The sequence below is a fragment of the Brachypodium distachyon genome, chromosome 1 (genome assembly GCF_000005505.3).
Source record: "Brachypodium distachyon strain Bd21 chromosome 1, Brachypodium_distachyon_v3.0, whole genome shotgun sequence".
Taxonomy (NCBI): Eukaryota; Viridiplantae; Streptophyta; class Magnoliopsida; order Poales; family Poaceae; genus Brachypodium; species Brachypodium distachyon.
Genome location: NC_016131.3, coordinates 48432734 through 48446945, shown reverse-complemented (window position 1 = coordinate 48446945; position 14212 = coordinate 48432734). Strand labels below are relative to the sequence as shown.

At 44.8% G+C, this 14212-nt stretch overlaps 2 protein-coding genes across 3 annotated transcripts; both read left to right on the top strand.

Moving 5' to 3' along the window:
• Positions 1-1434: 1434 nt before the first annotated feature.
• Positions 1435-4662, top strand: LOC112269792 (calcium-dependent protein kinase 34). Of its 2 annotated transcripts, none has more exons than XM_024456958.1 (4): positions 1435-1591; positions 2002-2757; positions 2846-3142; positions 3730-4662. In XM_024456958.1, the coding sequence occupies exons 2-4, from the start codon at positions 2079-2081 to the stop codon at positions 4422-4424; spliced, it is 1671 nt and encodes a 556-aa protein (XP_024312726.1). In that variant the 5' UTR covers positions 1435-1591; positions 2002-2078; the 3' UTR covers positions 4425-4662. The 2 variants fall into 2 exon arrangements, with proteins under 2 accessions (XP_024312726.1, XP_024312727.1); XM_024456959.1 differs by having other exon boundaries at positions 1453-1587.
• Positions 4663-5006: 344 nt separating this feature from the next.
• Positions 5007-12408, top strand: LOC100842937. Its single transcript, XM_024456957.1, has 17 exons — positions 5007-5160; positions 5243-5342; positions 5446-5620; positions 5702-5807; positions 5903-5982; positions 7093-7125; positions 7619-7751; positions 8511-8622; positions 8779-8859; positions 9152-9222; positions 9560-9616; positions 10026-10097; positions 10482-10733; positions 11041-11153; positions 11273-11365; positions 11779-11932; positions 12068-12408. Exons 1-16 carry the CDS (start codon positions 5098-5100, stop codon positions 11918-11920), a joined length of 1683 nt encoding a protein of 560 aa, XP_024312725.1. The 5' UTR covers positions 5007-5097; the 3' UTR covers positions 11921-11932; positions 12068-12408.
• Positions 12409-14212: the final 1804 nt, after the last annotated feature.

Below are 14212 nucleotides of genomic sequence, written 5' to 3'. Positions count from 1 at the left end.
CTATTATTATTTTGAACAATAAGCATCTAGTTTTGGGGGCATAAAAAGGTCTCGGACGACCGAAGAATGACGATAAAGTCCTTAATTTGGACATGTGCTCCAAATGCTCAGGAGACGCGTACTTCGAGCTTGACCATATGACTTCAAAATTCTAGCACGATTCTAGCTATTGTATTGTACGTACGCAGCAAGCCGAGGGGCGCGCTAAAACTTACTGTAGCAAAATTGCTGCTGCATGTCGGTAATTTCAGCTGTCGGCATCACAAAAATTATACATAACCCCAGATTTATATGGACGCTAGCTAGTTTAGTTTGAGGTTCCAAATATAAAAACAGCAAGTCGATCCTGATTCAACCGGTCTACACCTGGTAACAATTTTAAAATTAGACCCGGCCGTACCAACCACACCAGAACGATTCAAACCCATCCCTGATTTTATTCAAAATCTAGATCCTGGACACACATGGTAATAAGAGAGTTAACCTAGCAAAAACTAATAAGAGAGTAAAGTTAAGAGCGAATATCCAAATTACATTGGTCTAAAAGGTAACATAGTAGTAACATTATTCGTTAATCTGTTATTACCACGTGCAACTTTAGGTCTTGAAATGCATGGCCTCACGAATTTCGGTTAGATAATTAATAACCAATTTGTGTCCGTAACGGTCACTCCGGAGCGAGGAAGGGAAGGACTAGATAGGGCATGGCCTCCCGCTCGCTCGGCCAACCTAGTGCGGAAGGCAACATAACTGGTGCGGGTTCGTTGATCAACCTTTAGGCCCTCGACTCCATGTCAGTTCACAAGTTTATATTATATGACGTATTGATCCAATCCGTCATTCGGCGGGGGGGGGGGGGGGGGGGGCGGCTAGATACGACATGACCGCCGTGCGCTTTGCACGACCACATTCGCATATGTTGCCTTGCTAATTATTTCCCACTGGATAACGAATTAATGTCCATGTTGGTCGTCGATCGGTCTCGAGAAGGCGAAAAAGGAAAGGGCTAGCTAGGACGCGGCCTCTCACTTCAGGCGGCCAACTTAGTAGTTTTCACGTCGCACCCAAACGTGTGTTTTCTCACTAATTTCCCGTTAGATAATAATTTAATGTTCAGATCGATAGGTCGGTCGATTTCACGTGGAAACTCGAATGCGCGCGAAATGAGAATCGAATGGGTGGAGACAAAAACCGAATGGTCTGCGGTTTACGGATTCGGATCAAACACACAAAAAAATGGGTGATATGGAGGGAAAAAAACATTTAGTAAATACCATATATGGACGTTTGCTTAGGATATGATGATGATATGATTGGTACCCCTGCTCCAACAGGATAGTACAAATGGGTAATGTTGGCAACTTCGAATTTTTTGCTTTTAGGGAAAGATACTAACTAATCGACTCGCTTTCCCACTTCACTAATCTAATTTATAATCCCCCTTCGTGCCCAAAAGGTGGGCTCCCCCACCAACGGAACAGCCCACAACAATTCCGTGACCCCCCTCTCCCTCTCTCTGCAATGGCACGAGCTGGGGCGAGCTGACCCCGCCGTCGGCGACAGCCCTCCGCCGCCGGAGCGACGCGGGTAGGTGAGTCGTGTTCCTGTCCTCCGCGTTTTCATCTGGTGGGAGAGCGTGGCTATTTTTCTTGGGGCTGCGGTTCGATCTCTGGGGCTGCTGCATCGAGAGCGAGCGAGCGAGGAAGCAAGACGAGCGGGGCTGCTCCGATCTGCGCGGCCTCGAGCGCGAGCCGAGCGAGGGGGGTCTTCGTGCTCCGGCGGCGTGGGTTGTTGGTGTCCCTGCCGGGTTTGCGGGCGCCTGTAGGCTGAATTTTGAATTCTGTGGCGGTTTCCTTTTTCTTTTCTAGCGGGGCGGGCGGCTCCTGAATCTTCGTTCGATTTCTAGGTCTTTTTTTGTTGTTCTGGGAAACGATTTTTCAGGGGATTCGTGCGCTAAAGCTTGTGTTTTTTGGCTGTTGTTTCTCGGTTTCCTTGTGGCAGATTCAGCAGCTGCCCAGCGAATGCCCATGGAGGAGTGGTGCTAAGGCTGCGAGATTTGGGGGCGGAGGCCGCGGCCTATGCTTAGGGCGGCGAGGGGGATATTCGCCGACGTCGCCGGAGATTTAGCGGAGGGCCTCGTCCCCGTGTGGGAGCTCCTGGCAATGGCCGCCGGTGGCGGCTGCGGCGGCGGCTGCGAAGAAGAAGAAGAAGCCAAGTACAACTCGTACAAGGCGCCGGGGCTGCGAGGCGCCATACTGGAGGCGGCGCACGTCTCGTGCCTCGGGGACCGCTATGCGCTGGGGGACCAGCTCGGTTGGGGCCAGTTCGGCGTCATCCGGTCCTGCTCCGACTTGGTCACCGGCGAGGCGCTGGCCTGCAAGTCCATCGCCAAGGACCGCCTCGCGTCCCCCGACGACGTGCGCGGGGTCAAGCTCGAGATCGAGGTCATGGCGCGCCTCTCGGGCCACCCGAACGTCGTTGACCTCAAGGCGGTGTACGAGGACGAAGACTCCGTGCACCTCGTCATGGAACTCTGCGCCGGCGGGGAGCTCTTCCACCGCCTCGAGGAGCGCGGCTGCTTCCCAGAACATGAGGCCGCATTGCTCTTCAGGCACCTCATGGAGGTTGTGGCACATTGTCATAGCAAAGGGATAGTTCACCGGGACCTCAAGCCGGAGAACATCCTCCTTGTCAGTAAATCGCCGTCCTCGGCAATCAAACTCGCGGACTTTGGCCTCGCCACCTATACCCAGCCTGGTATATTTGACAATCTGATCACTTCCTGTGGCTGCAGTTTGTCAAGACTGGTATTTGAAAGCTGAATTCGGGTTTGAATTTTTGTCAGGCCGAAGCTTGAGCGGCACGGTAGGAAGTCCGTTTTACATTGCACCGGAGGTGCTCTCTGGTGGGTACACTGAGGCTGCCGATGTGTGGAGCTCTGGGGTTATACTGTACATCCTCTTGAGCGGCATCCCGCCATTCTGGGGGAAAACAAAGTCCAAGATATTCGAGTGTATCAGGTCGACAGAGCTGCGGTTCCCTTCAGTTCCCTGGAATAAGGTCTCTGGTTCAGCCAAGGAGCTGATCGCCGGGATGCTGCGGCGTGATCCTAGACAAAGGCTCACAGCCGAGCAAGTTCTAGGTGAGGCATGATTTCATCTTTTAAGAAACCATAGGGTGTGAAATTCCATTCCTTTCGTACATTATTAGCATCAAACAAAAACTTGGAACCGATCTTTCATTCTCGATTCCTATCTGTACATTCATGCAACTGGACATCTTGATGATGTCAATCAAAATGTGACTGATTGGTTTACAATTGTTTACTACTTAAAGTTGAATTGGATAAATTAATAAAGTCTTCACTGCTAAGTCATGAGCTAGCACCATCTAAAGTTCTGTGGTAACCAAACTTGCACGGTTGGGCAAAAAGGTTGAGTTTCATCACATTTTGTGGTAGGGTAATGTTCTGGTAGATTCACAATGGTACAGATAAATAAATAATAATCCATGCTGGCACTTCATGTTTCTTTTTGTCAATCACATGGCTGCTTCTTTAGTTTTGATGACTCATATCTGTCACTCTTCATGGAATCTTTGTTTGGCTGTCATTGCCTCATTTCCAGACCTTATTGTACAGATCAGCTGTTAATGGTTCCTCTCTCCTAATGGTAATCTATAATTGTTCACCTTGTGGAGTTTATTGTCTAAACAACTGCTCCTGCGCAGAGCATTCCTGGATACAAGAACACTCGGACGAGTCGCGAGATTCCTGCGGCCATTGCCACGAGATCAGCCTCAGGAGGGAGGATCCCGGGGCGTGCTCGTTCTCCATGCCGCTGGTGCCACACAGCCGCGATGTGAGCTTCAACACAGGTGGCCCAGTCACCTGCCAGAGCCTGTTGGAAAACCCCTGCTCTCCCACATTCGCCTGCAGGTCATCCTTCTCTGCATTCTCCGCTGCTGATGCTCCAGCTCCATCTTGTGCGGCTTCAGGATTCTCATTCAGCAGCGACCCTGAGTCGGAGAAGGACGCCGTCTTCCCGTCGCCCGTGGTGTCGATGCCGAGCTTTTCATTCTTCTGTGCTCCAGGATCCGAAGAGCCTGACCAATCACCGTCAGGAAACAACAGCTCGGGCGAGAAGAAGGTTCCTTCTGACGATGCCACCACCGCGGCAGGTCTTGCTGCCACATCCTCACAAGATACAAGGACTGCAGAGCCTACCAGCTCTCTAGGGGCGGCGAGGAGGGGGAACCCTTCGACGTCGTTGTCCCGGCTGGTTGTCGGGGGCAGGAGGAACCACACCTTCGGCGCCAGCGAGCGGGAGCACCTAGAGGCGGCGGTGTCCGAGTCAGTGATTCGCTGGGCATCGTGCACCCACCTGCCCACTGCGCACTCTCTCCGGGCCTCGCTCGTCTGCTAGCTCGCCGCCAGGATGCCTCGGTTGTCTTGTACTATCTATGCTTGCACTGCCATGCAATGCAAGCTGGTCAGATGAAATGAGAGATTAGTGTCATTGTCAGTTGTTACTGGTAGAGGAATGTAACTTGGACCTGATCATCATATCTATAATCTTATATATTCTTATAGCAGATAGATTACCTGGTGCTTGTACTCTGTCGCCTCAAACCGTTTGGAATACAGGAATTTTTGTGCGAAAACGGATAGATAAATTTCAAAAGAAATCATGTACTCCCTCCGTCTCGAAATAAGTGACGTGGATTTGTATAAAGACGTGGATTTGTATAGATTTTTATACAAATCCACGTCACTTATTTTAGGACGTAGAAAATTTTAGGACGGAGGAAGTAGTAAAATAAAATAAAACCCGAGTTTTGTGTATTCATCGCAACTGAAGAGGTTTTTTAGGTAAGTAGCCGAAGAGATTGTACATTTGGTGCGAAAACGATATTATCTAATTTCGATCTGAAGAGTCTTAAGTCTGAGCTCCTTTGACCTAGAAGTTTAAAGCTTTCGAATTTAAACGGTTTCATATTTTTCGGAAAAGTTTAAAACAACCTCCGAAAGTTAGAAGTCCCTCTGCTCGGAGGTTCAGCCTTCAGGCAACTTCGCTCTTGCGCATTCCGTCTAACACCATGTCCGCCGCCGCCGCCTCGTGCGACGATGGGAAGCTCCAGTCCTTCCTGCAATGGCTCCAGGTTCGCGCCTACCCTTCCTACCCTCTCCTACTCTCCGGCCCCCATCGGGTCCTAAACCCAGCCGCCCCCTTTCCCGCCACAGGCCAACGGCACCGACCTCCGCGGCTGCACGATCCGCGCCTGCGACCGCAACAAGGGCTTCGGCGTCTACTCCACCGGCGCCGAGGTTTGCGCCACCGACGGTGAGAATTATTTCTCTTCTCAAGCAGCCTCCTGGGGGGTGGGGGGGAGGGTTCTAGAAGGTCGTGGGCGGTGGGCGCGGCTGACCCATCGGCGTTGGTGCAGGGGTGATGATGGTGGTGCCGCTCGACCTCGCCGTCACCCCGATGCGGGTGCTGCAGGACCCCCTCGTCGGGCCCCGGTGCCGCGCGCTCTTCGAGGAAGGCGGCGTCGACGACCGCCTCCTCGTCATGCTCTTCCTCATGGCCGAGCGACTCCGCCCTACCTCCCTCTGGAAACCGTAAGAACCGCAGTTGAAATCTCTCTACAACCACACCTGGCCAATGCTAAGTTTTGCAGCTTCTTCTCATTGCATGTGTAGGTATTTGGACATGCTTCCGAGCACCTTCGGGAGCTCCGTTTGGTTCAGCGACGATGAACTTGCCGAATTGGAAGGGACGACGCTGCACCGTGCTACTGTCATGCAGGTTCAGCAGTGCAAACTGTCGCTACCACTTATTTGGTGTACTGGGCATTGGAGCGTACATTAGTGGAAATGAACACACTGGTGATTTTGTTTCAGAGGAAGTCACTACAAACATTATTCGATGATAAGGTGAAAGGTCTGGTCGAGGAGCTTCTACGTGTCGATGAGTCAGGAAGGTTTGTAATTATATTTGCTGTTCCCACTAGATACTAATCTCTACTTACATTTGTTTCCCAAGCATGATGCATGCCTAGATTCCTTCATTATATTATTAACTGCTTCTATGCTGTGGTTTCGCAGTACATGGGTTTTGCACCGCAACTTAATTTTTTACAGTAGCTTAGCTTTTCATATATGAACCTCACAACTGTTGAGCAAGGGTGATACCGGTGTTTTCATGTGATATGAATATAATATCGGTTTTGATATGTCTAAGTTGCCTGATTTTTAGTTAGAATAAGTTGATTGCTCAAGCGTTGGATCTGGTTTATGTTTTATGATTCGAAACGAACGATGGTCGGGTTGAGTTTGGATGAGATCCAAATCACAATCCAACTGCTCTGGTAAGTAGACTGAGATTTAAGCCTTTTGCTTAAAAATCCAGGCGCCTAGACATAGAGCCACACCCATATAATATAGGAGCAAGCGGCATCCGATGCTCATGCTTGTCATCACTGCTTTCTTCATTTGATTCATTGAAGGGAACCTTATCAGGAGACATTGTTGCAGTGTATGGTGAATCTCAATGTATACAGTATTTATGATTCAACTTCATGCTAGTACTAGTTATTTTTATGGTCATGTTTTAGTTTGCAAATTGCTTGCCTTAAAGAAAGTTTACAAAATGTTTAATATTAATGTGTTTTAAAAATTTAAATTACTTAAAAAACGTTTTGATGGCCAGATTTGCTGTGTATTCTGACCGAGATAGCTTTTTCACCTGACCCTATTAAAAGTAAGTAACTGAATTCATATGAATGTTGACATTTGGAGTGAATCATTCGTGGTTTTATGCTTTTTGATATGTGGCATATTTGCAATCCATTAATTCACAAATGAAGCACCTCACAGATGATGATATACTCTGTATACCATCATGCTGAGACTTTGAATTTTAATGTTTAGTATAGCATGCTGTACTGAGTAGCCAGTAGATGATTCTTATAATTCTATATACCTTGATGCGTGTTTGCTAATAAAACTATTCCTTTTATATTGCATGAAAGTTTCCTTCACGGGGTTTTCCATCTTCTAAATGCTAAAAGGTTAAAAGTTTTGTTTCGCAGCTCAAGTGAAGTGCAGTTTGAGGATTTCCTTTGGTACGTATCACGGTTTGCATTTATAGTATGAACAGAACAGCATAAGTTTGACTGGTCACCATTTTATCAACATGACTTTTCATGCTGATATGTGCAAAGTCTGATTTTCTAAATTATTTAGCCATATAAATAGCTGGGCCAAATTAGGCATTTGTCATGCAATAGATCAACATTCAAAGTCCGATATTCTAAATGATTTAGCCATATAAATAGCTAGGTCAAATTACGCATTTGTCATACAACTAGGTCAACATGTTTTGACACCTTGCATCCAGTCAGCGACTAAACTAGCTTCTTTTAGTAAAGATCAAAGTGAAGATTTGATTACTTAGGAACTTTATAATTAATTAGAGTGATGGTTTTAACGGACAGTCCTTTCCTCAAATACGCTTGCTTAGCATATGTGCAATGCCAAATGAGGCCTTTTATTTATCTGCAATTTATTTCCACCCTTTTCTCCCCATGCTAATAAGTCGTATGAGTTTTATGACAGGGCTAACTCAATTTTCTGGACTCGAGCGCTGAATATCCCATTGCCTCATTCTTACGTTTTTCCGGGTTCAGTCAATGAACAACAGACCAGAACTGGGGAAGTTTTGGGTGATTCTAGTATCACTATCCAACAGGTTAGTTGCAGTATTCCCGAACAAGAACATGCTAGCAACTCTCAGATTCATGTTAATTATTTGTCATCCTCACATACGTGGATTACTTTTCTCAATTACGCGTACTGATTCTATGTTCATTTCTTATGCACAACCTTTGTGGAATATGGTTATTGTGAAACTAGACTAACTAGTTAACTCAGAAATCTGTAACTTCAAAGAGAAGAAGTGCAAACTACTATTCTTATCACTACGTACTATCCGACATGTTGACTGGTGAATAGTTCCATTCATTTTAGGATTGCAGTGAACTATCACATTTGGCGCCAGTTGTTTTTTTGCTGTACTGAATTTTTTAATCATTTTAACAGTAGGCTTGTTTGAAGGCCACAGAAAACAACTGGAAAATAATAGGTTTAAACATACCGAGTTTTTTTTTAGAACTAGAGAAAGGCTGCTGCTGAAATAATGGTTTCATGTAACTGCTGGAATTATGGGTAACCATATTGTGATCATTATATGAATCATGTTTGACAGTTCAGTTTGAAAAATTACAGTCTAACTATTCAAGGACTAAATAGGGCTTAATTACGGCCGTCCATGGACTACATAGGACCCTAATATTTTGGAATATAGTTGGTAGAAATAGAACTCCTTGAGTGCTAATCTTTGCAAATCATTTATAATAATGGGCATGAGGTATCTTAGTTTTAATGATTCTAGTATGTTAATTGATATTTTCATCCACCAAACTACAAAATTCTTGGTGTTTGTTTGCAGGAAACCGACATTACTGCAAAGAGTAATAGTGGTGATGAAAATTCGGAGTCACGTAACATGGAGTCAATTTGGGTAGAGGGCCTTGTGCCAGGAATCGATTTCTGTAATCATAGTAAGAGTCCAAACCAAAGTACATGAATGATCTAAATTTAAGTGCATATTTGCAAGGAATTACATGAGTTTTTTACTAGTGAGGAAACTGAAGCTTTCTCTATTAAACAAACATTGCTCATTTCCCATTCTTAACTACCTTGATTATCTACTCTAGATGTAAAGGCTCTGGCGACATGGGAAGTTGATTCGGTGGGAGATACAACAGGAGTTCCTGCTTCAATGTACCTCATGCTTGGTAATTAAGCTAGATTTTCTATCTGATAGTTCTCCATTTCAGCTTTTTTCAAGATTGTCTTTGTTATAGGACTATAGCGTTCCTTATGAGTGTGTGTCTGTGTGGAGGCAAATTGCTCAGTAACACCATATAGATCATGCTAGTTTAAAACCAGCATCAGTGTGTCACTTTCTTACAAGTGGTCCTGGGGCTCATTTGTCAGCCTCAGAATCTCACATAAATGTTGTTTTTCAGTTTATACAGTTTTGCCGTGTCACTGATCTAATTTCCCCTTATTTGTTTCTTTCTCAAGCACAAGCTGGTAACAGCTCTGTTGAGGCTGGGACAGAAATTCTCATAAACTATGGCAACAAAGGAAATGAGGTACTCATACAATTATCATGCAGATCTAGCCTTTGGCTTAAATAATAAATGGGAAGAAGAACATACTCTTAGTACATATGCTGGAGCAGTGCATATTTACATTCGATTTTACGTAGTACTTGGAACCTTAGAAGATACTTTTCAACCTTGTTGGTGCAGGGCAAGAAGTTACACTACTGTCATGTTTGTTATAGATGAACTGTACTTCATTTTCATGATTAACTACCTGTGTTTGGATTTAAAACAACAAGCAATCATTAAAATACTAGCGAAGTTGTCATAATTAATGTATGGCTGTCGGAACAGAATTACTGATGATACTTGTGTTTACCCGCAGGAGCTCCTGTACCTATATGGATTTGTGGTTGACAATAATCCAGATGATTATCTCATGGTAACCCTCACAGCGATGTATGTGCTGAAAGTTTGTGATGAATTTTGTAGGACATATATTTGGCTAATTTTCTTGTTTGGTTAGGCGTCCAATGAAACAAAAAAAAAACAGCCTCACCCTGAATCTTTATACTCATATAAAGAACTCAATTGGTGGCGGCGATTTGTCACTTTCAGACCATGCCACCTATTGATTAGATACAAAACGTTGATATGTTAGTGGGTATGGATTATTTGATACTCCGTAGCAACGCATGGGTGTTGTGCTAGTAAAGTAAAAGTGTCAAGTCATTATTCTTTGGAATTTTAGACTTAGGAGTTGAAGTTTGATAAATGATAGATTGATACCTTTTTTAGGACCTCGGTAAGAAGTTGCTGCTTATCTTCTGGTTTGTTTGCTCTAAGTGCAGGTTCATTATCCAGTAGAAGCTCTTAGACAGGTCAAATCTGCTGACATTAAGATGAAGCTTATTGAGATGCAGGTACCTCTAAGTGTTTCTTGTATGCGTCTTACTATGTTGCTGTTCAGATACCTTATTTTTCCGTACGACCTTACGGCCTGGTTCCACTATCACCAGGATAACGGAACAAGCACAGATGTTCACCCACGTAGTTCACCACAAACGATACCTTCCACTTAATGTTCAAAACTTACCGTGGCACCAGGTTTCTGGAATTGAGTATTAAATACCTTCTAGCTGCCTTCGACTTAATGTTCACAATTTACCTTGTTCGAACGCCTCGTTTTTTATTTATATTTTGGAAAATAGCTCGAGATTATGATGCCTGCTTTAACAAATTCCAGCCCTCTGTGCAGCCTTTGCCACTTGCCACCATGGATCTCACTTTCTTTTTTATGATTGCAGAAGGCTGAACTGAGATGTCTTCTACCTAGAAGTTTGCTTGATAATGGATTTTTTGGTAACAGCACCAATTCTGTTGAAGCTGATGATGACAAGAGAAATGCTAATCATTTTTCTAGTTACAGTTGGAGTGGTCAACGCAAAGTTCCATCATATCTCAATAAAATTATTTTCCCTCAAGAATTTTTAAGTAGTCTTCGCACGATTTCCATGCAAGAATATGAGCTTGAACAGGTTGCTTCATTGCTTGAAGAGGTTAGTGTTTTCACACTCTAGATTGTAAAGTCTAAACAGCATGAGTTGACTTCTAAGGTACGAACTGGGTACTCTCGAAACAAGAGGGATTGAAGTGGGTTATTTAGCCTCATGTTCTACATATTTTGCTTCATTACCTACTGTTGATGAGATGATGAGATCCTTTTTGTTTTGTTTTTATCTCTGACTTTTTTACTATTTATCATTTTTTTTGGCATGAAAAAGCCATACAAATAAACAATGCATATCTTAACCATGTGCTGTGGAAAATTGATTCGAGTCTCTTCTTTGAACTTGCTCTTTCTAGGTTGGATCTAGTGAGGATAGTGAACTATCTGATGCAGAGGTCCGAAGTGCTACATGGGAGGTCTGCGGTGATCATGGAGCACTAGGACTGCTTGTGGATCTTCTAAAAGTGAAGTAATACATCCCTCTTGGCTATTGTTTTTTTCCTTCCTTCGTGCATTATACACCTGTTATGTTTGATGTAGTTCTGTCAAGTGTCAGCAGTTTGTTGATCAATCCTTTCATTTTGCAAGAATGGCTGAACTTGAAGAAGGTACTGGAACAGAAGCATCTGATAGCCAGCTGCTCGACAACTTTGATTCCACTGATCCGGAAGACTCCTTGAGGTAGCGGTGTGAGGTTTTCCATGTTGCTGAACAGATACCTGTTTTTATTTCCTACCCTTAGTCTGCATGGATACTGGACACATTTTACTGTTATTGTCCTCGGTAAATTTACCAGCAGGCACTGTTGTTAGTGGCTATTTTTATGAGAAAGCCTGTGTTCTGGTGGAGAACGCACTCAGTTGCCACAATATCAACATCTAAATGGAGCTGGAATGCTTCCTGTGATTCATTTGACCTATGGAAAACTAGACAATGTTTCGTCCATTAAAATATTCAGTTCTATTGTGTAACAATTATAAGGTGTCATAAACAAGTTGGTGTTGAATCATAGAGTGCATATTAAGTTAGCATCATGTTATGAAATCCGCACAGCCTCTTTGATCCATCTCTTATAATTTCCTTCTCTTTCACAGTGGAAGCGATGTGAACAAAACCAAGTCAAAAATCAACACCCGGTCATGTATAGTCTACCGAAGAGGGCAAAAGCAGCTTACAGCGTTGTTCCTTAGGGAGGCAGAACATCTTCTGGAGCTATCTTCAGATGAACAGGCCTAAGAAACTCGTCTGGTATGCATCTGCTTTCCTGTTTTAGAGATATAGCAGGTGTGACTCCTGTTCCTATAGTACCAGTGCAAACATGGGCAGAACACAAACATCCTGACACAAGTACTGAATGAACTAACTTCCCATTTGCATCCGTAGGGGGGACGTCCTGTCGAACAAAAGCTGGAGCGGGAGAAACTGCAGGAGGAGTTCCTTCAGACGATGGATCAACTGCCTCATTAAACGGCGTCAGAATTCAGAAAAGTACTACCCGACTATGCCCATCAGACAGTGGATTGATTTTGATTCTGATTTCTCTGATGAACCGTATCGCTGGTCTGTCTGTTAGTTTTGTAAGCGGGCATCCCGAGTTCTCCTTGTACGAAGTGCGATAATCTTTACAAGTTCTTTACATGTATGTGTACCATTATTCTCTGAGTTCTACATACGTTTGTAAACTGCAAAAACAGGTTCGATAAAAGGTCATCAGTTTTGGAACATGCGCACGTGTTCCCTGGAGAAAGAAAGCTACTACCTGTTGGAGTGTTGGGTGCTTGCCCCTGGGTTGGTTTTCCTGGATTGCAAGACAGTGACCTCACTAACTATCTTTTGCTTTCTTCAGACAGCCGGTGGACTTGGTTAGAGCATAGCATAAGACGTATCCAGCGACGTGAAGAAAAAGATTCACCGATCGAATCCTTGTGGTGTGTCTGAGTCTGACAGTGACGGCTGCTGGCTGCTGCTCATCGTCAGCCAGCTGGGCCGCCCGCGCAAACGCGTCGAAGGTGATCAGGTCGGCGCCGGGTGATTCTTTACTGATTAGAGTATTAATCTACTGACTCGCCGATTAACGTCAGTTGCAGAGTGGTTATTGTATCTCGCCTGCAGAAGCTCCGTCGAATATCTTACGCTGGCAACGGTACTCCGCTATTAGTAGTACCCCGCACGTGCGTCCACCGCCGGCTGTTTCTCAGAAAACAGTTTTGTTCTCTTCGGAGGATAGGACTGAAGAGAAACAATCCATAATATTGAGAGCAAAATGATCCACATGAATTAAAAAAACGTTCATGCTAAATTCTGTTTACTATGATTTTAGTCAAAGAAGCCCCGTGGAAAACATTTCGTCGTAGTACCACCTAGGGATGACAATGGGTACCCATTACCCGCGTAACCTGCGGGTAAATCCTCATTATGGTACGGTTTTGGGACAGAATTTTAACCCACGGGTACGCAAATGAAAAATACTTCATACCCATCGGGTAAAGCGGGTACAGGTATGGGAATGCATAACCAATACCCTTTTACCCGTATAATAAACTCATACATGTGTGATGTGTTGCCATTAACGGTTTTAAACGATATAGTATTATCTTTTTATGTGTTGTTGTTATTTATAATGTGTTAATATAGTATTGTTGATGACAAAATTGTTGTGGTTTTGAGAAATATGATGCCGTTTCTAAGGAACATGTTCTTGTTGATCAAATTTTATTAATGTATTTTTACCCGCGGGTACCCGTCTACCCGACGGGCGACGGCTATCGGAAGTAAATTCAAAGAGGACGGTAAGGGCATGGAAGGCTCAACCCGCACCCATACCCTGCGGGTGCCCACCACCACGTGTCAGCCGCGGGCGGGCTCTTTCCATCCTTCCAGGCAGGGGCGGCAGACAGAGCAAGGCGCGGCTGCCACGTACTCAAAATCGGAGCACTACCAGAAGTAGAGTAGCGTACCTACCAAAAAGGGCAAGATCCGGTCGGTCACACCGTCCCACACTCCCACGCGGGCCACTAGCAATGCTACTCCCAGGAATTCGTTGGCTGGCGTTTGCGCCGGCGGCGCGAGGCCTGTCTCCCCTGCCGGGACGGGCGAGTGGCTTCTGTTTGTGGGCGCCGCATCGCCACTCCTGTGTTGAGCGCTCGGAGTGGAGAGTGTCTCCGGGCTGAGATCCCTCGTGTTTTCTTTTCCGGAAAGCGCCCCACGTACCACGGAACCACATGCCCGTTTGTCCGTTTCGGTGGCTTTGCCGGGATTTCCTTGCACCGTTGGGTGCAACCTTGCACCGTTCTTTCCACAAATAAGTACGCCAAACAATTGTTTTTTTGTTGTTGAGGATTTTTCAATAACAATTTGAGGGTGAACGTGCCCAAAACAGAGAGCCTGAAACTTCGGTACTTCCTCCCTCTCATATTAAGCGATTCAAATTTGTCAAATATAGATGCATCGATGCTAAAAATTGTCTAGATACATGTAATAGAAAGTCACTTAATATGAAACAGATGGAGTTTTTTTTTCGAAACGGAA